Below are 27890 nucleotides of genomic sequence, written 5' to 3'. Positions count from 1 at the left end.
CTTATATCCCCATTTCAAACAGTCTCTGGATAAAGATTGTGAGGACAGCTTCTTGTTGTTGCGTCATCAGTCTTTTATTTACCACAGGACAGTCTGGAGGCAGGGCTGTCACATCCACTGTCGGAAAACCTGGATTAGCTCAGGCTGTGTGTATTGGGAGTCAGTGATCTGTGTTGTCTTGTGGAGGCTATCACTCCCCCTCCGATGTTATAGCTACACATGTGCTCCAATGAAAATGTGCTTTGTGACCCGTGTTATAATTCTCTCCATTTGTATTTTGTGACACCTACAGATTGGTGTGCTTCTGTCTCGTAAAATGGCCTCTGCTGGCTCTTGTCTTGTTTCTGTTTTTCCTGTTGGGCAGAGGCGTGTGACGGGAGACAGACGGAGAAGTTGCTGTCAGACAGACGGCTCTGTGCGCGAGTGTGTTTGATCAAAAGAAAAGATGGACTTCTCTTCTGTCTCTTTCCTTGGATGCCTGGTGCCATGCGATGACCACAATCTTAACCATCTACATATGTACTGGCAAAAAAATAAATGTTAAGATTTCTCCATTAGACTCAGTGCCAGTAGCAGTAGCAACAGCAGTAGTAGTAGTAGCCTTGTGGTTAGAGTGTTGGGCCAGTAACCGAAAGGTTGCTGGACTGAATCCCCGAGCTGACAAGGTAAACATCTGTCATTCTGCCCCTGAGCAAGGCAGTTAACCTACTGTTCTCTGGGCACCGAAGACAGTGATGTCGACTATGGCAGCCCACCGCCCCTCTGATTCAGAGGGGTTGGGTTAGTCAGTTGTACAGCTGACTAGGTATCCCCTTTCCCCTAGTAGTAGCAGCGCTAGTAGTAGCAGTAGCAGCGCTAGTAGTAGCAGTAGCAGCGCTAGTAGTAGCAGTAGCAGCGCTAGTAGTAGCAGTAGCAGCGCTAGCAGCAGTAGCAGTAGCAGCACTAGTAGTAGTAGCGCTAGTAGTAGCAGTAGCAGCGCTAGTAGTAGAAGTAGTAGCACTGGTAGTAGTAGTTACAGCAATTTCAGCACTAGTAGCAGCAGCACTAGTAGTATCAGTAGTAGCAGCACTAGTAGTAGCAGCACTAGTAGTAGTAGCAGTAGTAGCAGCACTAGTAGTAGCAGCACTAGTAGTAGTAGCAGTAGTAGCAGCACTAGTAGTAGCAGCACTAGTAGTAGCAGCACTAGTAGTAGCAGCACTAGCAGTAGTAGCAGCACTAGTAGTAGCAGCACTAGTAGTAGTAGCAGTAGTAGCAGCACTAGTAGTAGCAGCACTAGCAACAGCAATTTTAGCACAAGCAGTAGCAGCAGCGGCACGAGCAGCAGCGGCACGAGCAGCAGAACTAGCGGTAGCAGTAGTAGTAGCAGCAGTGGTAGTAGCAGTACTAGTAGCAGCACTAGCAGCAACAACACTAGCAGCAGCAATTTCAGCACTAGCACTACTAGCAGTAGTAGTAGCAGCAGCAGCACTAGTAGTAGTAGTAGCGGTACTAGTCGCACTAGCAGCAGCAGCACTAGCAGTAGTAGTAGCAGCAGCACTAGCAGTAGTAGCAGCAGCACTAGCAGCAGCAATTTCAGCACTAGCACTACTAGCAGTAGTAGTAGCAGCAGCACTAGTAGTAGCAGTAGCGGTACTAGTCACACTAGCAGCAGCAGCACTAGTAGTAGTAGCAGCAGCACTAGCAGTAGTAGCAGTAGCAGCAGCACTAGCAGTAGTAGCAGCAGCATAGCAGCAGCAGTAGTAGTAGCAGTAGTAGTAGCAGCAGTGGTAGTAGCAGTACTAGTAGCAGCACTAGCAGCAGCAACACTAGCAGCAGCAATTTCAGCACTAGCACTACTAGCAGTAGTAGTAGTAGCAGCACTAGTAGTAGCAGTAGCGGTACTAGTCGCTCTAGCAGCAGCAGCACTAGTAGTAGTAGCAGCAGCACTAGCAGTAGTAGTAGCAGCAGCACTAGCAGTAGTAGTAGCAGCAGCAGTAGCAGTAGCACTAGCAGTAGTAGTAGTAGTAGCAGCAGTAGTAGTAGTAGTAGCAGCAGTAATAGTAGTAGCAGCAGCAGCAGTAATAGTAGTAGCAGCAGCAGCAGTAATAGTAGTAGCAGCAGCACTAGCAGTAGTAGCAGCAGCACTAGCAGTAGTAGCAGTAGCAGCAGCACTAGCAGTAGTAGTAGTAGTAGCAGCAGCACTAGCAGTAGTAGCAGCAGCACTAGCAGTAGTAGCAGTAGTTGTAGCAGCAACTTCAGCACTAGCAGTAGTTGTAGCAGCAATTTCAGCACTAGCAGCACTAGCAGCACTAGCAGCAGTAGTAGTAGTAGTAGCAGCAGTAGTACTACTAGCACTAGCACTAACAGCAGTAGCAGCAGTAGTAGCAGCACTAGCCGTAGTAGTAGTAGCAGCAGCAGTAGTACTACTAGCAGTAGCATAGCAGTAGTAGCAGCACTAGCAGTAGGGAAGAGAGGGAGGGAAGAGATGATAGGATGGAAGAGGAGAGAGTAGTGGGGGAGAGAGCGAAGGTTGGGACGGCGCGATACCATCCGAGTAGGGGCAGTGTTGGATGAGAGCGAGAGGGAAAAGGATACACGGTAGTGGTCGGAGACTTGGAGGGGAGTTGCAATGAGATTAGTGGAAGAACAGCATCTAGTAAAGATGAGGTCAAGCGTATTGCCTGCCTTGTGAGTAGGGGGGGAAGGTGAGAGGGTGAGGTCAAAATAATAATAAGCTATAGACTTGTTCATGAAGGAAACATTTAATTGCTGGGAGTTTATACATGGAGTGTGCGACTCTTTTTTTTGATAGTAGTAGTAGCAGTATTGACAGTGATAGTAGTAGAATTAGTAGTAGCTGGAGTGACAGTAGTAGTAGTGACTGTAGTAGTCTTAGTAGTAGTGACTGTCTTAGTAGTAGTGACTGTAGTAATCTTAGTAGTAGTGACAGCAGTAGTAGTGACAGCAGTAGTAGTAGTAGTGACAGCAGTAGTAGTAGTAGTGACAGCAGCAGTAGTAGTAGTAGTAGTAGTGACAGCAGCAGTAGTAGTAGTAGTAGTAGTGACAGCCGCAGCAGTAGTAGTAGTAGTAGTAGTGACAGCAGCAGTAGTGACAGTAGTAGTAGTGACAGTAGTAGTGACAGTAGTGACAGTAGTAGTAGTAGTGACAGCAGTAGTAGTAGTGACAGTAGTAGTAGTAGTAGTGACAGTAGTAGTAGTGACAGTGACAGTAGTAGTAGCAGTAGTGACAGTAGTAGTAGTAGTGGCAGTAGCAGTAGTAGTAGTGACAGTAGTAGTGACAGTAGTAGTGACAGTAGTAGTAGCAGTAGTAGCAGTAGTAGTAGCAGTAGTAGTAGCAGTAGTAGTAGTGACAGTAGTAGTGACAGTAGTAGTAGTGACAGTAGTAGCAGTAGTAGTAGTGACAGTAGTAGCAGTAGTAGTAGTGGCAGCAGTAGTGGCAGTGGCAGCAGTAGTAGTAGTGGCAGCAGCAGCAGTAGTAGTAGTGACAGTAGTAGCAGTAGTAGTAGTGGCAGCAGCAGCAGTAGTAGTAGTGACAGCAGCAGTAGTAGTAGTGGCAGCAGCAGCAGTAGTAGTAGTGACAGCAGCAGTAGTAGTAGTGGCAGTAGTGACAGCAGCAGTAGTAGTAGTAGTAGTGACAGCAGCAGTAGTAGTAGTAGTAGTGACAGCAGCAGCAGCAGTAGTAGTGACAGCAGCAGTAGTAGTAGTGGCAGCAGCAGCAGTAGTAATAGTGACAGTAGTAGCAGTAGTAGTAGTGGCAGCAGCAGCAGTAGTAGTAGTGACAGCAGCAGTAGTAGTAGTAGTAGTAGTGACAGCAGCAGTAGTAGTAGTAGTGACAGCAGCAGCAGTAGTAGTAGTGACAGCAGTAGTAGTAGTGACAGCAGCAGCAGCAGTAGTAGTGACAGCAGCAGTAGTAGTAAAGGTAGTAGTAGCAGTAGCAACACTAGTAGTAGTAGTCGCAGTAGTAGTGACAGTTTGTATGATGGCAATTTGCATATACTCCAGAATGTTATGAAGAGTGATCAGATGAATTGCAAAGTCCCTCTTTGCCATGCAAATGAACTGAATCCCCCAAAAACATTTCCACTGCATTTCAGCCCTGCCACAAAAGGACCAGCTGACATCATGTCAGTGATTCTCTCGTTAACACAGGTGTGAGTGTTGACGAGAACAAGGCTGGAGTTCACTCTGTCATGCTGATTGAGTTCGAATAACAGACTGGAAGCTTCAAAAGGAGGGTGGTGTTTGGAATCATTGTTCTTCATCTGTGTACCATGGTTACCTGCAAGGAAACACGTGCCGCCATCATTGCTTTGCACAAAAAGGGCTTCACAGGCAAGGATATTGCTGCCAGTAAGATTGCACCTAAATCAACCATTTATTGGATCATCAAGAACTTCAAGGAGAGCGGTTCAAATGTTGTGAAGAAGGCTTCAGGGTGCCCAAGAAAGTCCAGCAAGCGCCAGGACCGTCTCCTAAAGTTGATTCAGCTGTGGGATCGGGGCACAACCAGTACAGAGCTTGCTCAGGAATGGCAGCAGGCAGGTGTGAGTGCATCTGCACGCACAGGGAGGTGAAGACTTTTGGAGGATGGCCTGGTGTCAAGAAGGGCAGCAAAGAAGCCACTTCTCTCCTGGAAAACCATCAGGGACAGACTGATATTCTGCAAAAGGTACAGGGATTGTACTGCTGAGAACTGGGGTAAAGTCATTTTCTCTGAATCCCTTTTCCGATTGTTTGGGACATCCGGAAAAAAGCTTGTCCGGAGAAGACAAGGTGAGCGCTACCATCAGTCCTGTGTCATGCCAACAGTAAAGCATCCTGAGACCATTCATGTGTGGGGTTGCTTCTCAGCCAAGGGAGTGGGCTCACTCACAATTCTGCCTAAGAACGCAGTCATGAATAAAGAATGGTACCAACACATCCTCCGAGAGCAACGTCTCCCAACCATCCAGGAACAGTTTGGTGACGAACAATGCCTTTTCCAGCATGATGGAGCACCTTGCCATAAGGAAAAAGTGATAACTAAGTGGCTCGGGGAACAAAACATTGATATTTTGGGTCCATGGCCAGGGAACTCCCCAGACCTTAATCCCATTGAGAACTTGTGGTCAATCCTCAAGAGGAGGGTGGACAAATAAAAACCAAAAAATTCTGACAAAGTCCAAGCATTGATTATGCAAGAATGGGCTGCCATCAGTAAGGATGTGGCCCAGAAGTTAATTGACAGCATGCTAGGGTGGATTGCAGAGGTCTTGAAAAAGAAGGGTCAACACTGCAAATATTGACTATTTGCATCAACTTCATGTAATTGTCAATAAAAGCCTTTGACACTTATGAAATGCTTGTAATTATATTTCAGTATTCCATAGTAACATCTGACAAAAATATCTAAAGACACTGAAGCAGCAAACTTTGTGATAATTAATATTTGTGTCATTCTCAAAACTTTTGGCCACGACTGTAGAATTAGTAGTAGTAGTGACAGTGGCTGGAGTGACAGTAGTAGTAGTGACAGTGGCTGGAGTGACAGTAGTTAGTAGTAGTGACTGTAGTAGTAGTGGTATTGATAGTAGTAGAATTAGTAGTGACAGTGGCTGGAGTGACAGTAGTTAGTAGTAGTAGTGACAGTAGTAGTGACAGTAAATGTCGTGGTAGTAGCTGCAATAGTATTGGTGGTAGTAGTAGTGACTGTAGCAGTAGTGACTGTAGTGGTAGTAGCATTGGTGGTGGTAGTAGTAGTGTCAGTAGTGACAGTAGTAGTGATATTGACAGTAGTAGTGATATTGACAGTAGTAGAATTAGTAGTAGTGACAGTGGCTGTAGCATTAGTAGCTGCAATAGTATTAGTGATGGTGGAAGTAGCAGTGATGGTGGTAGTAGTAGTAGTAGTAGTGATGGTGGTAGCAGTAGTGATGGTGGTAGTAGTAGTAGTGGTGGTAGTAGTATTAGTAGTAGTAGTAGGAGTGATGGTAGTAGTAGTGATGGTAGTAGTAGTAGTAGTGATGGTAGTAGTGATGGTGGTGGTAGTAGTAGTGATGGTGATAGTAGTAGTGGTGGTGGTAGTAGTAGTGATGGTGGTAGTAGTAGTATTAGTAGTGATGGTAGTAGTATTAGTAGTAGTGGTAGTGATGGTAGTAGTAGTGGTAGTAGTATTAGTAGTGATGGTAGTAGTATTAGTAGTGATGGTAATAGTGGTGGTAGTAGTATTAGTAGTGATGGTAGTAGTGGTGGTAGTAGTATTAGTAGTGATGGTAGTAGTGGTGGTAGTAGTATTAGTAGTGGTGGTAGTAGTATTAGTAGTGGTGGTAGTAGTATTAGTAGTGGTGGTAGTAGTATTAGTAGTGATGGTAGTAGTATTAGTAGTGGTAGTATTAGTAGTGATGGTAGTAGTATTAGTAGTGATGGTAGTAGTGGTGGTGGTAGTAGTGATGGTAGTAGTGGTGGTGGTAGTAGTATTAGTAGTGGTGGTGGTAGTAGTATTAGTAGTAGTGGTGGTAGTAGTATTAGTAGTGATGGTAGTAGTATTAGTAGTGGTGGTAGTAGTGGTGGTAGTAGTATTAGTAGTGATGGTAGTAGTATTAGTAGTGATGGTAATAGTGGTGGTAGTAGTATTAGTAGTGATGGTAGTAGTGGTGGTAGTAGTATTAGTAGTGATGGTAGTAGTATTAGTAGTGATGGTAGTAGTGGTGGTAGTAGTATTAGTAGTGATGGTAGTAGTATTAGTAGTGATGGTAGTAGTGGTGGTAGTAGTATTAGTAGTGATGGTAGTAGTGGTGGTAGTAGTATTAGTAGTGATGGTAGTAGTGGTGGTAGTAGTATTAGTAGTGGTGGTAGTAGTATTAGTAGTGGTGGTAGTAGTATTAGTAGTGATGGTAGTAGTATTAGTAGTGGTAGTATTAGTAGTGATGGTAGTAGTATTAGTAGTGATGGTAGTAGTGGTGGTGGTAGTAGTGATGGTAGTAGTGGTGGTGGTAGTAGTATTAGTAGTGGTGGTGGTAGTAGTATTAGTAGTAGTGGTGGTAGTAGTATTAGTAGTGATGGTAGTAGTATTAGTAGTGGTGGTAGTAGTATTAGTAGTGGTGGTAGTAGTGGTGGTAGTAGTATTAGTAGTGATGGTAGTAGTATTAGTAGTGATGGTAATAGTGGTGGTAGTAGTATTAGTAGTGATGGTAGTAGTGGTGGTAGTAGTATTAGTAGTGATGGTAGTAGTATTAGTAGTGATGGTAGTAGTGGTGGTAGTAGTATTAGTAGTGATGGTAGTAGTGGTGGTAGTAGTATTAGTAGTGATATTAGTAGTGATGGTAGTAGTATTAGTAGTGATGGTAATAGTGGTGGTAGTAGTATTAGTAGTGATGGTAGTAGTGGTGGTAGTAGTATTAGTAGTGATGGTAGTAGTATTAGTAGTGATGGTAGTAGTGGTGGTAGTAGTATTAGTAGTGATGGTAGTAGTATTAGTAGTGATGGTAGTAGTGGTGGTAGTAGTATTAGTAGTGGTGGTGGTGGTGGTATTAGTAGTAGTGGTGGTAGTAGTATTAGTAGTGGTGGTAGTAGTATTAGTAGTGGTGGTAGTAGTATTAGTAGTGGTGGTAGTAGTATTAGTAGTGGTGGTAGTAGTATTAGTAGTGGTGGTGGTAGTAGTATTAGTAGTGGTGGTAGTAGTGGTGGTAGTAGTATTAGTAGTGATGGTAGTAGTGGTGGTGGTAGTAGTGGTGGTGGTAGTAGTATTAGTAGTAGTGGTGGTAGTAGTATTAGTAGTGGTGGTAGTAGTATTAGTAGTGGTGGTAGTAGTATTAGTAGTGATGGTAGTAGTGGTGGTAGTAGTATTAGTAGTGATGGTAGTAGTATTAGTAGTGATATTAGTAGTGATGGTAGTAGTATTAGTAGTGATGGTAATAGTGGTGGTAGTAGTATTAGTAGTGATGGTAGTAGTGGTGGTAGTAGTATTAGTAGTGATGGTAGTAGTATTAGTAGTGATGGTAGTAGTGGTGGTAGTAGTATTAGTAGTGATGGTAGTAGTATTAGTAGTGATGGTAGTAGTAGTGGTGGTAGTAGTATTAGTAGTGGTGGTGGTATTAGTAGTAGTAGTGGTGGTAGTAGTATTAGTAGTGATGGTAGTAGTATTAGTAGTGGTGGTAGTAGTATTAGTAGTGGTGGTAGTAGTATTAGTAGTGGTGGTGGTAGTAGTATTAGTAGTGGTGGTGGTAGTAGTATTAGTAGTGGTGGTGGTGGTAGTAGTAGTGATGGTAGTAGTATTAGTAGTAGTGATGGTAGTAGTATTAGTAGTAGTGGTGGTAGTAGTATTAGTAGTGATGGTAGTAGTATTAGTAGTGATGGTAGTAGTATTAGTAGTGGTGGTAGTAGTGATGGTAGTAGTGGTGGTAGTAGTATTAGTGGTAGTAGTATTAGTAGTGGTGGTATTAGTAGTGGTGGTAGTAGTATTAGTAGTGGTGGTGGTAGTAGTAGTGATGGTAGTAGTGGTAGTAATGGTGGTAGTAGTGGTGGTGGTAGTATTAGTAGTGGTGGTGGTGGTAGTAGTAGTGATGGTAGTAGGGGTGGTGGTAGTAGTATTAGTAGGGGTGGTGGTAGTAGTATTAGTAGTGATGGTAGTAGTATTAGTAGTGATGGTAGTAGTATTAGTAGTGAATGGTAGTAGTATTAGTAGTGATGGTAGTAGTATTAGTAGTGGTGGTAGTAGTATTAGTAGTGGTGGTAGTAGTGGTGGTAGTAGTATTAGTAGTGGTGGTAGTAGTATTAGTAGTGGTGGTAGTAGTAGTAGTAGTAGTGGTGGTAGTAGTGATGGTAGTAGTGGTAGTAGTGATGGTAGTAGTGGTAGTAGTATTAGTAGTGGTGGTAGTAGTAGTAGTAGTGATGGTAGTAGTATTAGTAGTGGTGGTAGTAGTGATGGTAGTAGTAGTAGTAGTGGTGGTAGTAGTGATGGTAGTGGTAGTAGTAGTGGTGTCAGGATGTTGCTGATGGGTTGTGTTTCAGTTCACTGAAGCAGAGAGACTTCAGCTGGGGATGGAAATTAGTTTTTCAGGTCAGGCCTACTCTACTGCAGGTCTCTGTCAGTCTGTCTGGTTCAAAGATCCAGGTTTTGCCCTTTTTTCAGTTCTTTGTAATTTGTGTAATATATTCTCACAGATGAAGCAAGGGACTGTACAAAGTTTCCCATAAAGGAGCATTTACATTTTTTGGCACTGTTTACGCTCAGCTATTTCTCTGTGATCCAGTGATTCACATGGGAAGTGTTGTTTTCTTACCTACAGACTTTTTTTATACTTTGTACTCCTATACTGACCTCTGTCCTTTACTATATAGCAAGGATGGATGCCTCTGTCTCAGCTTTTCTGACGTAATTCAATCAGAGTTCATATCTGGGGAGTTTGTGTCCACGTCCTCAGTTTTGCACGATCCTTGAGATGACACACTGGGGCAGGTTTTGTGTGTGCATTTCTTTTGTGGCCCTCAGTCGATTCTAGTTACACATTGGCCTGCCTGCCTGCACCGCTCAGGTCTCAGGCTGTGTCCGGTGACATCAGCTCCCAAATATGCAGCCTTAGTGGGAAAGGCTAAGCCAGACATGCTGGGATGGACCCATTGATCTCAAGGTGCTATCCATCTGAGATGAGCAAGATGAGGGACTACATTATTGCTTCCCCACAAATCACCCATAATTAGAGATGTGCTGTTCACATGAGAGTAGCAGGCTAACTTCCTTTGCGGGGGACAGATTTCTTTGGTATGACCTCAATTAATCCGAAGTCATTTGACTGTTGGAATCTCTGGTGCCTGTTCTCAGTGCAGAGATGTCAGCTCCTGTTTTGAAGGATTTTTCCACCAACCTCAGCTCCTCGGCCAGAGGGCTCATCTCGTAATTGAAGGCACATTATGAAGAGCTACATGTCTGTAGAATTAATTATAAGAACATTTCATATGCACAGGGAAACAATTTAGCGTGGCAGTAGTATTCCATAATCCTTAAGTCCTCGATTCAGTACTACCGTCCATTTACTCTGTGTTTTCCCCCTCGCGTATCTCCAGCTTTGCCGTCATTTTTGATTTGTTTAATCTTGTATTTTTTTCAGAATGAAGAAAAGCGTAATCTCAGTTTGGGTGGCCATGTTGGTTTTGACAGCCTTCCCGATCAGTTGGTCAGTAAATCAGTGACACAGGGTTTCTGCTTCAATATCCTCTGTGTAGGTGAGTATCGAACCACATGGTAGTACACTAACAGTAACACTGTGTGTCTCACGGGCTGTATCCCAAATGGCACCGTATTTCCTACTATATTTAGTGCACTACCTATAGGGCTTTGGTCAAAGGTAATTCACTATGTAGGGGATAGGGTGCCATTTGGTATGCAGCCAGGGTTGTTTCTGCCCTTGACTCAAAAGAGAACAAATGACTTTGCTGCTGTGAAGAGGCTGTAATCAGAATGTCCCTCCTGAGAGTTACTGAGACCTAACAACACTTTTCTCTCTCATGCTTTCTAGGGGAAACGGGTATTGGCAAGTCGACGTTAATGAATACGCTTTTTAACACAATGTTTGAGAATGAGGAGGCCAGCCACTACCAGAATGGCGTGTGTATGCGGCCCAGAACATATGACCTTCAGGAGAGCAACGTCCACCTCAAGCTGACTATTGTGGACACTGTGGGGTTTGGGGACCAGATCAACAAAGAGGAGAGGTAAGCAGCTGATGCTGAGAATCAGATATTCAGCTGATAAATAGTTGGAAGTATTGAGTCTCTTTTATCATGTGCATACTCTCCCAGTGCATGATAATATGCCATCTTTTGGAGTAAATTGCTTACATTGCCTGGAATGTAGACAAGACGAGCACAGTTAAACTGTAATTTTGAGGACTTGATCTCCCCCCTGAATGGAGGGGGGTGTAGAATGATGATGAGGAGGACATTCTTGGTTTGAACTACAGCGGTCGGACTGAGTGTTTGTGTAACCTCCGCAGCAAGAGGGCTCACACCCCCCCTGAATGATACAGTGGGAGGAACAGGCCGTAACTCATCGTGTTTGGGAAAATACTGCTGCAGCGAAGCATCCCAAACAGCCTTTTTAAAGGTCATCAATGATGCATTTTGGGAAAATAGCTCAGAGATGTAAAGAGGGGAAGGTTAAACATTGTACATATGTTCTTGGAAAGCCTCCATATTATTTACCTTCTCTCCAAGCTACAGTATAATGATGGACACAGGGATGGCTAATACTTTAGGTTTTTGATTTCATCTGATTTCCAGGGTTGATCAGTGACTTTCTATGTTATTTGTCTCACTTCATCTGTAGAATGCTAGACTAAACACACTGGCATATTAAATGTTCACCTCTGTGACCTCTTAAGTATTTACAATTTGTGATACTTGATAGTGTAAGGTCAGATTAACCTGAGTAGATGCAGGTTATTTCTGTACACACACAGGCATCTGATATCCCCACTGGCAACTTTGAAAGAAACAATGAAAGAACATGAGATACTGGGACCAAAATGTCAACCCAATAACCACTTATTTTATTTTTTCAGTTATAAACCGATAGTGGACTATATCGACACACAGTTTGAAAACTACCTCCAGGAAGAGCTGAAAATCAAGCGCTCCCTCTTCAACTACCACGACGGGAGGGTCCACATCTGTCTGTACTTCATTGCTCCCACGGGGCATTCGCTGAAGTCTTTGGATTTAGTTACCATGAAGAAACTGGACAGCAAGGTAAAGGATCACTACCACCAATGCCTTATGGGCAAAAAACAGACACCATCCTATTGTTTGACTTGTATAGATGCTGAAATCCTTTGACTGGTGTGGATTTCTCACAGTGGAATAGCTAGCTCTTCATGTTGGGGTGGGGACCAGCTGACAGACATTCAAGATCACATGTTATTGGATGGTTCAGGTTCATATCGTTCCCTATTATATTTGGCAGACTGCTTAAGCAAGTATGTTTGTTGTAACTTACGCCTATGAAGATCATTGTATTTCATGTGAATAACTGAGTATTGGGCAGCAGATCCATAGTTTAGGATAATTTTGATTTCATTTAGCTTTTACGTTGTTAAAATAGGCCTACCATTTATTTTTTCCAAAAATATACACTCACTCAAGTAATCTAATACTAACCTCCGTTTGGATATTTGATTAATCGATTAACCGTACCCATCCATAAAATTGACTGTGGTCTATTGGAAACACATGAATGATCATTGCCTCAATTAGTGATCTGGTGCAATGAATCTTGTCACTTTTGCAGTTTAAGCATGAACGAGGGTGAGGGAAAGAGAATGTCACTAGTAGTGCAGTCAAGTTTTATTGACCCCAAAGAGGGCGGGTGAAATCTGTGAAATACTCCGACTGACACTTGACAAACCTGACAATACATCCAGTACTCCAACTCCTATTACGACCCTACCAAGCTCATATATCAGGCCAGTTGTATGGCCTATAAAGCTGTTCTAGGAATGGTGGAGAGGAAATGCCAGGCTTGTTTGTGTCTAGAAATGCGATGACTCATATCAAACAGATGGTATGGTTATGATAGGGTTGGGCGTTATCCAGATTTTCATACCGTCATACTGAGTGTACAAAACATTAGGAACACATTGTAGTTGTCATACTTCCAAAATCACATTGTTGTCACGTCTTCCTTGGAGGTCTGGAGAATTTAGCAACACCATTTTGAATAGTCCGCTTGGAGCGGATGTTACATTTTAAGAACCCTCCCCCCATACGCCCGTTGAATGGTTATTTTTTATTTTATTATTTATTTGTATTATGAACAAAGCAAATACAAACATGTACATAAACCTAACAGACGGGTATTGCATATCAAATACATTTTCATTTTGTCAAAGTTTTATGGTACGTATTGCTTTTTTGTTTTTACACTTACTGATAGAAATGATCTTAAATAATGTGAAGAGAGGTTTGTTCTCTGCCCACTTCATTTTATGGATAACTAATCTGCCAGGAAAAATAAACAAATGAACAATGAAAGTTAAATAATTTGGATCAAAATAAACATAATATCAGAGTCTCTCAAATTAACATTAATAGTCGTTTCTTTTAATATATAATCTTCTAACTCACGCCAATCATCTGACATAAGAACAGTCCCAAAATAAATGGTCAAGAGTTTCTGGGTCACAAGCACAAAATACAAATTTGTTATCAATAGCTATTTAGAATCTGTGTATAATAAAGGTCTTTACAGGGTAGATTCTATGAATGAGTTTGTATGATACTTCTTTCACCTTATTAGATATACAATATTTACCAGATAACAACAAGGCTGCATTCCAGGTCACTTGTCCTAGGGCTGCATTCCAGGTCACTTGTCCTAGGGCTGCATTCCAGGTCACTTGTCCTAGGGCTGCATTCCAGTTCACTTGTCCTAGGGCTGCATTCCAGTTCACTTGTCCTAGGGCTGCATTCCAGTTCACTTGTCCTAGGGCTGCATTCCAATTCACTTGTCCTAGGGCTGCATTCCAGTACATTTTAGCAGAGGGAATAGCAAAATTTTGACACTTTTTCTTATATATATGTTATTACATTTATAGTTCAAAATGTAAATTTCTTCTAGTTGTATTGAGGCTACAAAATCCTCAACAGTTGCGCTTTGAGTACTGTTATATTCTCTTAAAAGAAGAATAGCACCTTTTAGGGACAGCTCTAACAACAATTTGATACTCCTCAGGAGTGAATGTAACGTTGTGTGTTCTCATGAGTTCTGGATAATCATATAGTTGTCCATCGTTATTCAATAATTGTTTAACCCAAATAATGTTGTTGTCAAACCAGTTCTGGAAAAATATAGACTTGTTTTTGTATTTTATGTCTTTATTATTCCAGATTGTTTATCTATGTGGGGGAAAATTATGTTTGTACTTGAGGTTCCAAGTTAGAAATCAAATGTTATTGGTCACATACACGTGTTTAGCAGATGTTAATGCTTGTGAAGAACTTGTTTATGAAAGTTAGCAAGCTTAATAGGGATCTTACCCACATCAAAGTTGCATTTGAGTAAGAATTCTAGACCACCAATCTGTTGGAATGTTAATTTAGGGATTATATTCCAAATGCAATCCTTATTTCCTAAATAGTTTTGTATCCACTTGATCTTAAAGATTATATTAGAGGTTTTAAAATCCAGAGCATTCAACCCTCCCTCACTTTGGGTGCTACATATTACCGCTTTTCTTAAATAGTGAGGTTTATTCCTCCATATGAAGTTAAATAATTTAGTATCAACCATTTTAGTTACATCCAAGGGAGGTATACATTTATCTGGACAGACCTTCAGATTTTGACAAAAGTACATGTCCAGATAAAGAAAGATCTCTTAATAACCAGGAGTAAAATCTCTTTCCAATTTTCTCTACAATAGGAGAGACATTTAAGTTGGCCCCTTCTTTCTGATCTTTGCTAACTTTAATACCAAAAAAATGTGATCACATCTTTTATAGGGATATTACATACTGAGTTTAAGTCACATCTTTTCAACGCAAATGATTCACATTTCCTAATATTCAGAGATAAACCAGATTTGAAAATATTGACCAAAACCCAAAAATCTCAATGCAACAGGCCATGCAGCTACAGATCCATTATGTTTTATTGTTTGTTTGTTGTCCCAGTATTAATCATTATGATAAGTCTATGAAGTGTAAAGGTCAAACAGTGTTGCATGAGTCTCAAAAATGTGAGTATTACAGAAATTAGGCCTTGTGTCATAGAAACAGGCAGGAACCCTAAATCAATTGCCTCCTTAAAAATATTTATAGATTTCACTAAATGCCATCATTCCCTGGAGATTTGTTCTCTTAACTTGCTGATACATTTTTTTTATTTCATGAATAGAAATAAATTCATCACAAGACTTTTGGAAGTCTTCATCTGTTCATTTTAAATAGTCTTTTACAGAGTCTAGAAAGGCAGATATGTCACTAGTAGGACAGGCGAAAAGATGACCATAGAATTTTGAAACATATTTTGAAATATATCTTTGGGGTTTTCATTTTCTTTGCCATCTATATTGAGTTTATGAATAGAGGTAAATTCAGATAAAAAAATTCTCTCTCTAAATTGCTAAAGTATTTAGTTTTTTTCACCTTCCTCCAACCATCTCCTTGATCTTACAAATGGCCCTTTTACTCTCTCTTCAAACATTCGGTCCATTTCTAGTTGTAAAGAAAATAACTGACCCTTTCCTTCTTCACCAAGGTCCTCCATAGAGATTAGAGAAAGTATTTCAAACATACGTTTATCTTCCCTCAATCTTTTAAGTTCAGCAATTTCTTTACCTCTCTTCATGGCTGTTTGTCTTATTTCATACTTCATTAATTCCCAGTTTTTCCCATGAGACTTAAATAGTTGGGCTTTCCTCCAATTGTCTTGTATAATATCTTTGGCATCCATCTTGAAATGATCATCTTCCAACAGTCTACTATTGAGTTTCCAATAACTCTGATTCAGTTTAACTTCAGATCCATTCATATTTAAAGATAGCAATATAACTTTATGATCAGTAACAATTGATGCTTCAATGGATACCTTGACTACAGTGTTATCTAATGAATTATAAATCAACCAGAAGTCAATTCTTGACTGTCTGGACATGTCCTTGTTACTCCAAGTGAAGTCCTTTTTATCAGGATATTTAGAGGGTGGTATGTGTTCGTCACTGTTTTCCAACCGGGTAGGACACATTTTGTATAAAGTTGTTTTGTATGCTAGCTAGTTTTCACATTGGAGGAAAAATTGTATTCTGTTTTGCCAGAAGTGTGCTTTATTATACACAACATCGAATCAATGAAGGCATTATAACTCCTCTGCTTGAACACTCTATTAAAGAAAATATACATTTTGTTGTGTCTAGCTACAGGCTATGGTACAAGTTTAGTGTATTAATTGTGGCCGACAGTCTGCGATTTATTGAAAGTGGAGAAATCAATGGTAATAGTAGTTCTCTGAAGTCAATAATCGAGGATCAGGTTCGTGTTCTGAACTCTCAAGGAATTGCTGCTGTTTTCACTGGTCAAAGTGAGATGGACGAGAAAATTGCCAAGGGTGAATACACGATTGTCTTCCGGTATCCTGAAACTTTTGTTGGCTCAGAGAAATGGTGAGGCCTACTTCAAGCATCATTGATCTGCGAGCGTCTCATTGGAATGGGTGTCGATGTGGTTCAATGGTGAGTTATTTGTGTGGAACTAAAATGTGTTGAGCATCTTTTTGGCTAAGTTGACTAAAACTGTCTCATCGATATCGGGAGAGAGGAGGGGTGATGGAGGTGCAGCTATGTGGGGAGAGCAGGAGAAGGGGATGTGGGTTGGGGTGGGAGACATGCCATGTGTTTTTATTACCATGTGGTGTATGTGTGTTAGAGGTCGACCGATTATGATTTTTCGACACCGATACCAATTATTGGAGGACCAAAAAAATTGACAACAGTCTGAGCACAATTCCCTTACTTTTCTGAATTGGGGGGGATCCGCTCTGTCTATCATCACTGATGTTTTTGGGGATGATGAACACCTTGAGTGATGATTATTATAATGACGATTCAGTGTTGGGACAGCTTGGGGCTTTTGCAAACATGACTGAGTATACTACATGAGTCCTTTTAGATGCTATGTTGAAAAACACTGTAGGTATTGTCTCATCTGCTTAAAAGACAATATTATTGTTGTGGAAACAGGCCCTTTTGCCATTGAGCTGTATGGAATAGTAGAATGTATGCCGTACACACACACACACACACACACACACACACACACACACACACAGTACATTTTATAATTTAGCTTAAAGATTTGTTCTAATACACATTTTCAGTTGGGCCCTATCTAAAGTATAGAGTGGGTCAAGATGTAACCTGTCACCCATAGTTACTTGTTTATAAACTGCATTTCGTAACCTTCACTTTTCTCCTTCACTTGACTTCAATAAATAATCCAGATTTGGAAACATCAATGCTCAGATGATTGTATGACTTTATTGTAAATTAGCTTGTAGTTGCCTTTTTTGGATGAAATAAGTAACAACTTGAAAAGTAGAAAAGGTGTGGGCTTTCCAGTGTTGGCCCAGAGAATTTGGAAAAGGCTAGACTATAGCAGTTGTTACTGCTCTGACACGCTTTACACATCACAGCCCATAAAACCTATTCCTATATACAGTTATTCAGATAGGAACAGCAGGAAGAAAGTTAACTGTACATAACATTGTAATAAAAGTAATTACACAAATCATAAAAAAAAAAAAGGTACATAGAATATTTTCAGTTAAAGTAATTACACAAATAAATGCAACAAAGAATGTAACGTTATAAAAGTAAATATAAGTTTTGTGCATCTACATTGTCATTGGTGACAGTACTACATGTTTCCTCTTGTATTACTTCTCTGACTGTGGCATATAACATAATGTCCATTCTAGGGTCTCAGCACTACAGCTGAAATCAACTGTCAATGTTTGTGCCTCTGTCTGCGATCCAAACGAGCACATGGTTTATTCTTCTCTCGGTTTAAGTTGGGTTTGTGGTAGCTGATCCAAAACACTATATGGTTGATATCCTCAGATCTACTTGAGATTGAGTGCTTTCCAGACTCTGGCTTCAGCTCACAGTCTTTATCAAATCGCTGCATGAGGTCTGTCTGCTCTCTGACGGTCCTGCTGACTTTTTATGTCAAACTGGACATGGGATGATGTTGGATGAGGTCTTTTGTGAGGCGCACATGGTTTTAGCAGTTCTTTCATCAAATACTTTGTTATTGCGCTAGGCTGATTTACTTGTATTTGTGGTGTGGTTTTCATATCAGCCCCTTTGGTCTTCCAACCTCACCTGCACGGTTTTTACCAGTTTTTATCTGCACTGTTTTGTCTTTCACTTTTTCTGTGGTAAAAAAATAAAAATACAGAAGTACTGTAGTTGTAACCGTGACCTTACATAAAGGGAAAATAAGGTTTTAATATCTGAAATGGTCGTCATGCATTATGCAACACATTTTCAATAATTAACTTTGTGCAACATAAAATGGGCTTTATCAGTGACTTCATTGTCAAGGAAAAAAACAAACTGCATAAATTATCTAGGCTACAATTGGTACTATTATCAACTGGAGATATTAAATGTTAAATAGATATTAGATATTAAATACAGACGTGAGCCTGTATGACTTATGCAACACTGTTTTCGACCTTTACACTTCATAGACTTATCATAATGATTAATACTGGGACAACAAACAAACAATAAAACATAATGGATCTGTAGCTGCATGGCCTGTTGCATTGACAAAAGTGAGTTTTAGATAGACAGACATGTTGTTCCAAGGTAGAGCATTTACTTGACCTATCCGCTGATCACTTTAGTTGTCACCTACAACCCATGATGCACCAAAAACCGCTGCTTGTAGTGATTCAATTCAAAAAGTCCGGTCGCAATAAAGGCAATTTCCCTTGCAAAAGGCTGTTTGTTCCTGTTACAATTGTACGTTTCACCACAAACACGGCATACATCAACATATTTTGATGTTGTTTCAATTGTCGATTTCATGGCCGTCCTCACGCACTGTTGAACCTACGACACTAATCTAGTGAGCACCTCCGTCCAAGTAAAGAATTTGATTGGTTTGACATGTTGCGAGGCTTCACTGATTCACACTAGGTTCCCTTTTTTAGCTGATTTTGTACCATGGACTTCACCAGGCTTTGCGGGCGTACCCCACAAAGTATTGGGACAGTGACACATTTTTTGTTGTTTTGGCTCTACTCCAGCACTTAGTCATTGTATCATTTCAAATTTACATTTACATTACATTTAAGTCATTTAGCAGACGCTCTTATCCAGAGCGACTTACAAATTGGTGCATTCACCTTATGATATCCAGTGGAACAACCACTTTACAATAGTGCATCTAACTCTTTTAAGGGGGAGGGGGGGGTTAGAAGGATTACTTTATCCTATCCTAGGTATTCCTTAAAGAGGTGTGGTTTCAGGTGTCTCCGGAAGGTGGTGATTGACTCCGCTGACCTTGCGTCGTGAGGGAGTTTGTTCCACCATTGGGGTGCCAGAGCAGCGAACAGTTTTGACTGGGCTGAGCGGGAACTGTACTTCCTCAGAGGTAGGGAGGCGAGCAGGCCAGAGGTGGATGAACGCAGTGCCCTTGTTTGGGTGTAGGGCCTGATCAGAGCCTGAAGGTACGGAGGTGCCGTTCCCCTCACAGCTCCGTAGGCAAGCTCCATGGTCTTGTAGCGGATGCGAGCTTCAACTGGAAGCCAGTGGAGAGAGCGGAGGAGCGGGGTGACGTGAGAGAACTTGGGAAGGTTGAACACCAGACGGGCTGCGGCGTTCTGGATGAGTTGTAGGGGTTTAATAGCACAGGCAGGGAGCCCAGCTAACAGCGAGTTGCAGTAATCCAGACGGGAGATGACAAGTGCCTGGATTAGGACCTGCGCCGCTTCCTGTGTGAGGCAGGGTCGTACTCTGCGAATGTTGTAGAGCATGAACCTACAGGAACGGGTCACCGCCTTGATGTGAGTTGAGAACGACAGGGTGTTGTCCAGGATCACGCCAAGGTTCTTAGCACTCTGGGAGGAGGACACAATGGAGTTGTCAACCGTGATGGCGAGATCATGGAACGGGCAGTCCTTCCCCGGGAGGAAGAGCAGCTCCGTCTTGCCGAGGTTCAGCTTGAGGTGGTGATCCGTCATCCACACTGATATGTCTGCCAGACATGCAGAGATGCGATTCGCCACCTGGTTATCAGAGGGGGGAAAGGAGAAGATTAATTGTGTGTCTGCATAGCAATGATAGGAGAGACCATGTGAGGATATGACAGAGCCAAGTGACTTGGTGTATAGCGAGAATAGGAGAGGGCCTAGAACAGAGCCCTGGGGGACACCAGTGGTGAGAGCACGTGGTGCGGAGACAGATTCTCGCCACGCCACCTGGTAGTAGCGACCTGTCAGGTAGGACGCAATCCAAGCGTGGGCCGCGCCGGAGATGCCCAGCTCGGAGAGGGTGGAGAGGAGGATCTGATGGTTCACAGTATCAAAGGCAGCCGATAGGTCTAGAAGGATGAGAGCAGAGGAGAGAGAGTTAGCTTTAGCAGTGCGGAGCGCCTCCGTGACACAGAGAAGAGCAGTCTCAGTTGAATGACTAGTCTTGAAACCTGACTGATTTGGATCAAGAAGGTCATTCTGAGAGAGATAGCAGGAGAGCTGGCCAAGGACGGCACGTTCAAGAGTTTTGGAGAGAAAAGAAAGAAGGGATACTGGTCTGTAGTTGTTGACATCGGAGGGATCGAGTGTAGGTTTTCAATCCAATGACTGTCAGCTTTAATTTGCAGGTATTTTCATCCATATAGGGTGAACCACTAAAAAAAAGTACAGCAGCTTTATGTACGTAGTCCCCCCATTTTAGGAGACCAAAAGTATTGGGACAAATTCACTTATGTGTATTAAAGTAGTCAGAAGTTTAGTATTTGGTCCCATATTCCTAGCACGCAATTACTACATCAAGCTTGTGACTATAAACTTGTTGGATGCATTTGCTGTTTGTTTTGGTTGTGTTTCAGATTATTTTGTGCCCAATAGAAATTAATGGTAAATAATGTATTGTGTCATTTTGGAGTCACTTATATTGTAAATAAGAATAGAATATATTTCTAAACACTTCTACATTCATGTGGATGCTACCATTATTCCAGATAATCCTCAATGAATTGTGAATAATGAGTGAGAAAGCTACAGACGCACAAATATCATACCTCCAAGACATGCTAACCGCTCACCATTACAATTACAGGGGAGGTTAGCATTTTTTGAGGGGATATGTTTATGAAGAGTCTTGGTGGTTCCAAACTTCTTCCATTTAAGAATGATGGAGGCCACTGTGTTCTTGGGGACCTTCAATGTTGTAGAAATGTCTGGGTACCCTTCCCCAGAGCTGTGCCTCGACCTATCCTGCCTCTGAGCTCTACGGACAATTCCTTCGACCTCATGGCTTGGTTTTTGCTCTGACATGCACTGTCAACTGTGGGACCGTATATTGACAGGTGTGTGCCTTTTCAAATCATGTCCAATCAATTGAATTTACCACAGGTGGACTCCAATCAAGTTGTAGAAACATCTCAAGGATGATCAATGGAAACAGGATGCACCTGAGCTCAATTTCGAGTCTCATAGCAAAGGGTCTGAATACTTATGTAAATAAGGTATTTCTGTTTTTTATTTTGAATGCATTTGCTAACATTTCTAAAAACCTGTTCTCGCTTTGTCAATATAGAGTATTGTGTGTAGATTGAGGAAAAACATTTTATTCAAGACATTTCAGAATGAGGCTGTAGAAAAAGGCTGTAACTTAACAAAATGTAGAAAAAGTCAAGGGGTCTGAATACTTTCGAAATGCACTGTATAGAAGTTTGGAACCACCAAGACTCAGAGCTGGCCAAACTGAGAAATCGGGGGAGAAGCGCCTTGATCGGGGAGGTGACCAAGAAACCGATGTGGAGATGGGAGAACCTTCCAGAAGGACAACCATCTCTGCAGCACTCCACCAATCAGGCCTTTATGGTAGAGTGGCCGGATGGAAGCCACTCCTCAGTAAAAGGCACATGACAGCCAACTTGGCGGTTGCCAACAGGCACCAAAAGGACTCTCAGACCATGAGATACAAGAGTCTCTGGTCTGATGAAACCAAGATTGAACTCCTTTGCATCAAGCGTCACGTCTGGAGGAAACCTGGCACCATCCCTACGGAGAAGCGTGGGTGGCAGCATCATGCTGTGTGGATATTTTTCAGCGGCAGGGACTGGGAGACTAGTCAGGATCGAGGGAAAGATGAACGGAGCAAAGTACAGATGAAAACCTGCTCCAGAGCGCTCAGGATCTCAGACTGTGGCGAAGGTTCACCTTCCAACAGGACAACGACCCTAAGCACACAGCCAAGACAATGCAGGAGTGGCTTCGGGACAAGTCTCAATGTCCTTGAGTGGCCCAGCCAGAGCCTGGACTTGAACCCGATCTAACATCTCTGGAGAGACCTGAAAATAGCTGTGCTGTGACACTCCCCATCCAACCTGACAGAGCTTGAGAGAATCTGCAGAGAAGAATGGGAGAAACTCCCCAAATACAGGTGTGCCAAGCTTGTAGCGTCATACCCAAGAAGACTCGGCTGTAATTGCTGCCAAAGATGCTTCAACAAAGTACTGAGTAAAGGGTCATAATACTTATGTAAATGTGATATTTTTTTATTTTTAATACGTTTGCTAAAATGTCTAAACCTGTTTTTGCTTTATCATTATGGGGTATTGTGTGTAGATTGTATATTTTTAGTCCATTTTAGAATAAGGCTGTAACCTAACAAAATGTGTAAAACGTTCAGGGGGTCCGAATACTTTCCAATGCACTGTATACTGTGTATATAACATTTAGTTTTTTTTAAACAGTATTGAAAATCATACGGTCTGTATTTTTAAATACCCCTGTATAAATCTGGATATCGCCCAAGTCTAGGCCAATAACTCAGCCAACAGCATGGTAGCTTACCTCAGCCAACAGCATGGCAGCTTACCTCAGCCAACAGCATGGCAGCTTACCTCAGCCAAAAGCATGGCAGCTTACCTCAGCCAACAGCATGGCAGCTTACCTCAGCCAACAGCATGGCAGCTTACCTCAGCCAACAGCATGGCAGCATCGCTCTCTGAGCTGTCACTAATGAGCCATTTCACAGGGGACACAGGGCAGACTGAAAATCAGCCTATATGTCTATGATGTAAAGCAGACCGGCAATGGGGTTTAACTTCTACTTCCATAAAGACTATTGAGGCGGAACGGTGACAGTTTCACAGCACTGAGGGACCTATACCTAAAATAGAGTATTGTAAGGTGCTCTTGTTTAGGGATGAGATGAGCCTCTGCTGTTTTACCTCAATAGACTTTGTGTAAAGGACGGCGGCATCTATGCAAAACAACCATGACATCTGCTTTGTAGCAAAATTCTGCTGAATGGTTACATCAAATAAGGCCTCCTTTTTGACCCTAACAAATTGTCTCTCATCACCTCCTGGCTATAGGACGTCAGTGACTTTAATCTATGATAATTATCTACATCGTCCCAGTACTCTGAGGAGCCAAAGCAATACTGTCACATGAATGTGTTTATTTACCATCTGTTTTAGTGCTGAGATGGGACCCCGTTCAGTTTGTTTTCTTAATTGCTGTTTGTTTTATTGCTCTGTGTGGGTTCGACTGAGATCAACCCGGCGTGGTTGCATATGGCGACATTCAGTACTTCAAGTATTTGTTGATGATACTCTGACAAATTAAGATTCTCTGATATGCATTGATCTTTAACTTTAAGATACAACCGCCATGAAACCTTTTTCTAAATCATAGCAGAATTTCTAAAGATGTACAATTTGTAGAAAAACCTAAAAAGCAAACCAGATGGAGTTTATCCTAATGGCCAGAATGATCTCCTTTCTCTCCTTTTTAGGTGAATATAATCCCCATCATCGCTAAAGCCGATACAATCTCCAAGAGCGAGCTCCATAAATTCAAGATTAAAATCATGAGTGAGCTGGTGAGCAACGGAGTGCAGATCTATCAGTTCCCCACAGATGACCACGCAGTCACAGAGATCAACTCCTCCATGAATGTGAGTCACTCACTCACTCACTCACTCACTCACTGTTTTTCCCTCACTATAGGAATATATGGTTTTAATAGCTGCACATAGTTTCCTCCCTTTGAAACTTCCTCTGTGTACTGCATTGATGGAGAACTGGTAGAGCAGCAAATCAGTTGATCCGACAGAGAACTGGGCTGGTCTGTCTGGCCTGTGTAGTGTCTACGGGACCCACCCTATAGCTCTGTGTTCAGGCTAGATGACCTCATTACCTGGGCTCTAGACAGTTCTGGCTTACCACTTCATTCTTGAGGTTGCTTTGGTGAACGTGTTTTTCTCATGATGTAGGATCTCACTGGCCAAAGTAATTCTGGGAGAAATACAGAACCATATTATTAATCAGGCCAACAAGACATGGCCATCTTGCCTCCTGAGTGGCGCAGTGGTCTAAGGCACTGCATCGCAGTGCTAGCTGTGCCACTAGAGATCCTGGTTCGGTGCACAATTTGGTCCAGCATCGTCCTGGTTAGGGGAGGGTTTGGCCGGCAGGGATGTTCCTGTCCCATCGCACACTAGCGACTCCTGTGGTGCACAATGCACGCTGACACGTTCGCCAGGTGTACGGTGCTTCCACCGACACATTGGTGCAGCTGGCTTCCGGGTTAAGCGGGCGTTGTGTCAAGAAGCAGTGCGGCTTGGCTGGGTTGTGTTTCGAAGGATGCACGGCTCTCGACCGTCGCCTCTCCCGAGTCCACAGATGGGACAGGACTGTAATTACCAATTTGATACTACAAAATTGGGGAGAAAAAGGGGTAAAAAAAATTCAAACATGGCCATCTGTCTAAGCAGTTAGACCTGCCTAATATGTTGACTAAGCTGTAAGGAAGGAGTGTAACCTGTGTGAGAGACAGATTGTTGTTTGAAAGCAGCTTCTGGTCAGAGCTGTTGACCTTTTGAACTCTTTCAGGCTCACCTCCCCTTCGCTGTGGTGGGGAGCGTCGAGGAGGTTAAAGTGGGAAACAAAACGGTGAGGGCCAGGCAGTACCCCTGGGGAGTAGTACAAGGTGAGTATCTCTCCTCTTTCTGTACCTCTTGGCTCCTCTTTCCGTTTCAGGAGAGAACTGCTGCTCAGACAGAGTCCCTAGTGTGTTGGGGAAATGGCATAGGCCGATGAATGCACTATTGGTAGTATTACTACAGGGACACTGCTACAGTACTTTGTGTTGCTTTGTTTATAGACGTTCAGCTGTGGTTGACAGGGACTCTAAACATTCTAATTAGATTATGTCACAGGGCACTGCTGGTAGAATATTTGAACCCAGCTGGGAGTTTTCAGATTCAGAACGGTCTCTCCATTATCCTGTGCCCGTTGTTTCCATTCCCCAATCCTCCCAGGACAGTGGTCTAGTTTTATTTATAAACCCGGTCTCGTAGGAGAGCATTCCAATAAGTCGTTCCATGTCATTTCAGCAAACTATGACGCCCACCAACTGATTGTTCAAAAATGGTTTCTGTAGTTAGAAACAAGTAAGATTGGCATTCCTAGAAACATTATTTTGTTGAAATGTAGTTTTATATCAGAGAAATTAGGCTAATTGAATGCACCCATATAATATTCAATAAATATAGTACACAACATCTGATTTGGACTCAACTGTTTACAACCAATGAATAAGACATTAGGAATCCATTTTTTGTCAAAAGCCACCCACGTACCCCCCACACTCCATGCCAATCCCACCTCAACAACCAGTACACAGTATCAGTTCTCTGAATACATTACATAGTATGTAGATGCAATACTCCAAGCCACAGCTTCATTATACTTGTCAAACATGGAGAACTGATACTGTATACTGGTTGTTGGTGTGGGATTGGTTGTGGAGGGTCTGGTCCGTGGGTGGCTTTTGCCCCCCCCCCCTCCCCAAAAAATGTATTCTGTCTTACTCATTGGTAGGAAGAAGTTTGGTCCAATTTGGATGTTGGTACTATATTTATTGAATATTATCTGAATCCTATAAATTCAAATGGCCAATTCAGGAGCAATCAATTAACTTAAATTATCAAATAATATTTGAACAAAATAATGTTTCATGAATGCTAATTGTATATGAGATAGTGGGTGTCGAAATCATGTTATGTTGTGTTTACTTGATTGAATCTGCATCGCTAAGATAAAGTCAGTTTTAGTCCGAACCCCCTACCCCATAGGAAAACAATCAAAACAGTTTTCCTAAGTCATTTGTGGGTTATTATAACCCAGAAACAGAGAAAGTCTTTACAAAAACAAAAATGACTTTTGAGGGCTTTTACTAATCTCACTGCTGTTTTTTGTGACGCCCAGACGACTATGACAGATAGCAGACCGCTGGTATTTCTTCCCTCCCAGCTATTTCTGTACAGTGTGTGTAATGTGTGAATCCCCTGCCCTGGCGGCTAAGGGTTTCTGGGGGCTTTGGGCAGGGGTCATCACCTCAGATCTCAGCGGGGAGAGTTTACCAGATGTCATCAACCATTTTTCCTCCTCAAATTCTTCAAAGTGGAGGTCATTTGTTTGTGTGTCATTTCTCCCTCACGGTGTAGTGGCTATCATGTGGAATGTAAACATGTTCCGTGCGAAATGCCTCTCTAATTGGCACTATGTTTAACAGCATCCTTACATTCAGCACAGCGCTCACAGCTGGGGTTGATATGTAGTTCCACTATATCCTACAGTATACCACTGTAGCCCATGTGCTCCCTCTGGTCTTCTCCAGGGCAAATTCTTCCCCACTCATGTCAGTCAGGAAGCAGGAAATGCTTCCTGTTCCAGTCCACACGATGAGATGCATGAGAGAGCTTTTTCTCAGAGTTAGTGGAACATAAACGTCCAGAAGTGTAATAATTAATGTACACTACCCTCTAGCCAAAGGGGGGGGGGGGATTACGGCCCGCCGGGCACTTCAATCCGGCCCGCGAGACATTAATAAAAACAAATACATATTTGTCTCCCTTTTTTCTCCCCAATTTCGTTGTATCCAATTGGTAGTTAGTCTTGTCTTATCGCTGCAACTCCCGTACAGATTCGGGAGAGGTGAAGGTCAAGAGCCATGCGTCCCCCGAAAGATATTAGTAAAATAGGCTCATTGACATTGTATTGTCTCTGTGCTGTCCCGTTCAGTGGAGAACGAGAGCCACTGTGACTTTGTGAAGCTGCGTGAGATGCTGATCAGGGTGAACATGGAAGATCTGAGAGAGCAGACTCACGCCAGACACTACGAGCTCTACCGCCGCTGCAAACTGGAGGAGATGGGATTCACAGATACAGACCCTGACTGTCAGCCATTCAGGTGAGGCAGCAAGGCTGAGAACAGAACACAAAAACAAAAATCAAATCAAATGTTATTGGTCACATACACATGGTTAGCAGATGTTAATGCGAGTGTAGCGAAATGCGTGTGCTTCTAGTTCCGACAGTGCAGTAATATCTAACAATTCACCAACAACTACCTAATACACACAAATCTAAAGGGGTGAATGAGAATATGTACATATAAGTATATGGATGAGCGATGTCTGAACGGCATAGGCAAGGTGCAATAGATGCTATAAAATACAGTATATACATGTGATATGAGTAATGTAAGATATGTAAACATTATTAAAGTGGCATTGTTTAAAGTGACTAGTGATCCATTTATTAAAGTGTCCAGTGATTGGGTCTCAATGTAGGCAGCAGCCTCTCTGTGATAGTGATTAATGTTTAGCAGTCTGATGGCCTTGAAATTGAAAAACAGCTTCTATCTCTGTCCCAGCTTTGATGCACCTGTACTGACCTTGCCTTCTGGATGGTAACAGTGTGAACAGGCAGTGGCTCAGGTGGTTGTTGTCGATGATCTTTTTGGCCTTCCTGTGGCATCAGGTGCTGTAGGTGTCATGGAGGGCAGGTAGTTTGCCCCCGGTGATGCATTGTGTAGACCTCACCACCCTCTGGAGAGCCTTGTGGTTGAGGGCGGTGCAGTTGCCGTACCAGGCGGTGATACAGCCGACAGGTTGTTCTCGATTGTGCATCTGTAAAAGTTTGTCAGGGTTTTGGGTGACAAGCCAAATTTCTTCAGCCTCCTGAGGTTGAAGAGGCGCTGTTGCGCTTTCTCCACCACACTGTTTGTGTGGGTGGACAATTTCAGTTTGTCTGTGAAATTAACAATTAAGCTAGTCATATGTTACTGGGGAAGCGGACCAATTAATCTCAGTTCAGCATGTAAAGATGC

At 42.4% G+C, this 27890-nt stretch overlaps 1 protein-coding gene across 3 annotated transcripts in view; it reads left to right on the top strand.

The window, feature by feature from the left end:
* LOC139537787 (septin-8-A) overlaps window positions 1–27890 on the top strand; it is a 42603-nt gene that overhangs the window by 2615 nt on the left and 12098 nt on the right. For all 3 annotated transcript variants that reach the window (XM_071339567.1, XM_071339566.1, XM_071339569.1), the window contains exons 2-7: window positions 10085–10199; window positions 10493–10688; window positions 11537–11723; window positions 23509–23670; window positions 24608–24704; window positions 26801–26969. In XM_071339567.1, the coding sequence (XP_071195668.1) occupies window positions 10085–10199; window positions 10493–10688; window positions 11537–11723; window positions 23509–23670; window positions 24608–24704; window positions 26801–26969 (926 nt within the window). The remainder of the gene's footprint in view (window positions 1–10084; window positions 10200–10492; window positions 10689–11536; window positions 11724–23508; window positions 23671–24607; window positions 24705–26800; window positions 26970–27890) is intronic.

This window comes from Salvelinus alpinus, chromosome 13, assembly GCF_045679555.1.
Source record: "Salvelinus alpinus chromosome 13, SLU_Salpinus.1, whole genome shotgun sequence".
In the NCBI taxonomy this organism is placed as follows: Eukaryota; Metazoa; Chordata; class Actinopteri; order Salmoniformes; family Salmonidae; genus Salvelinus; species Salvelinus alpinus.
This window is presented reverse-complemented; position numbering and strand designations above follow the sequence as displayed.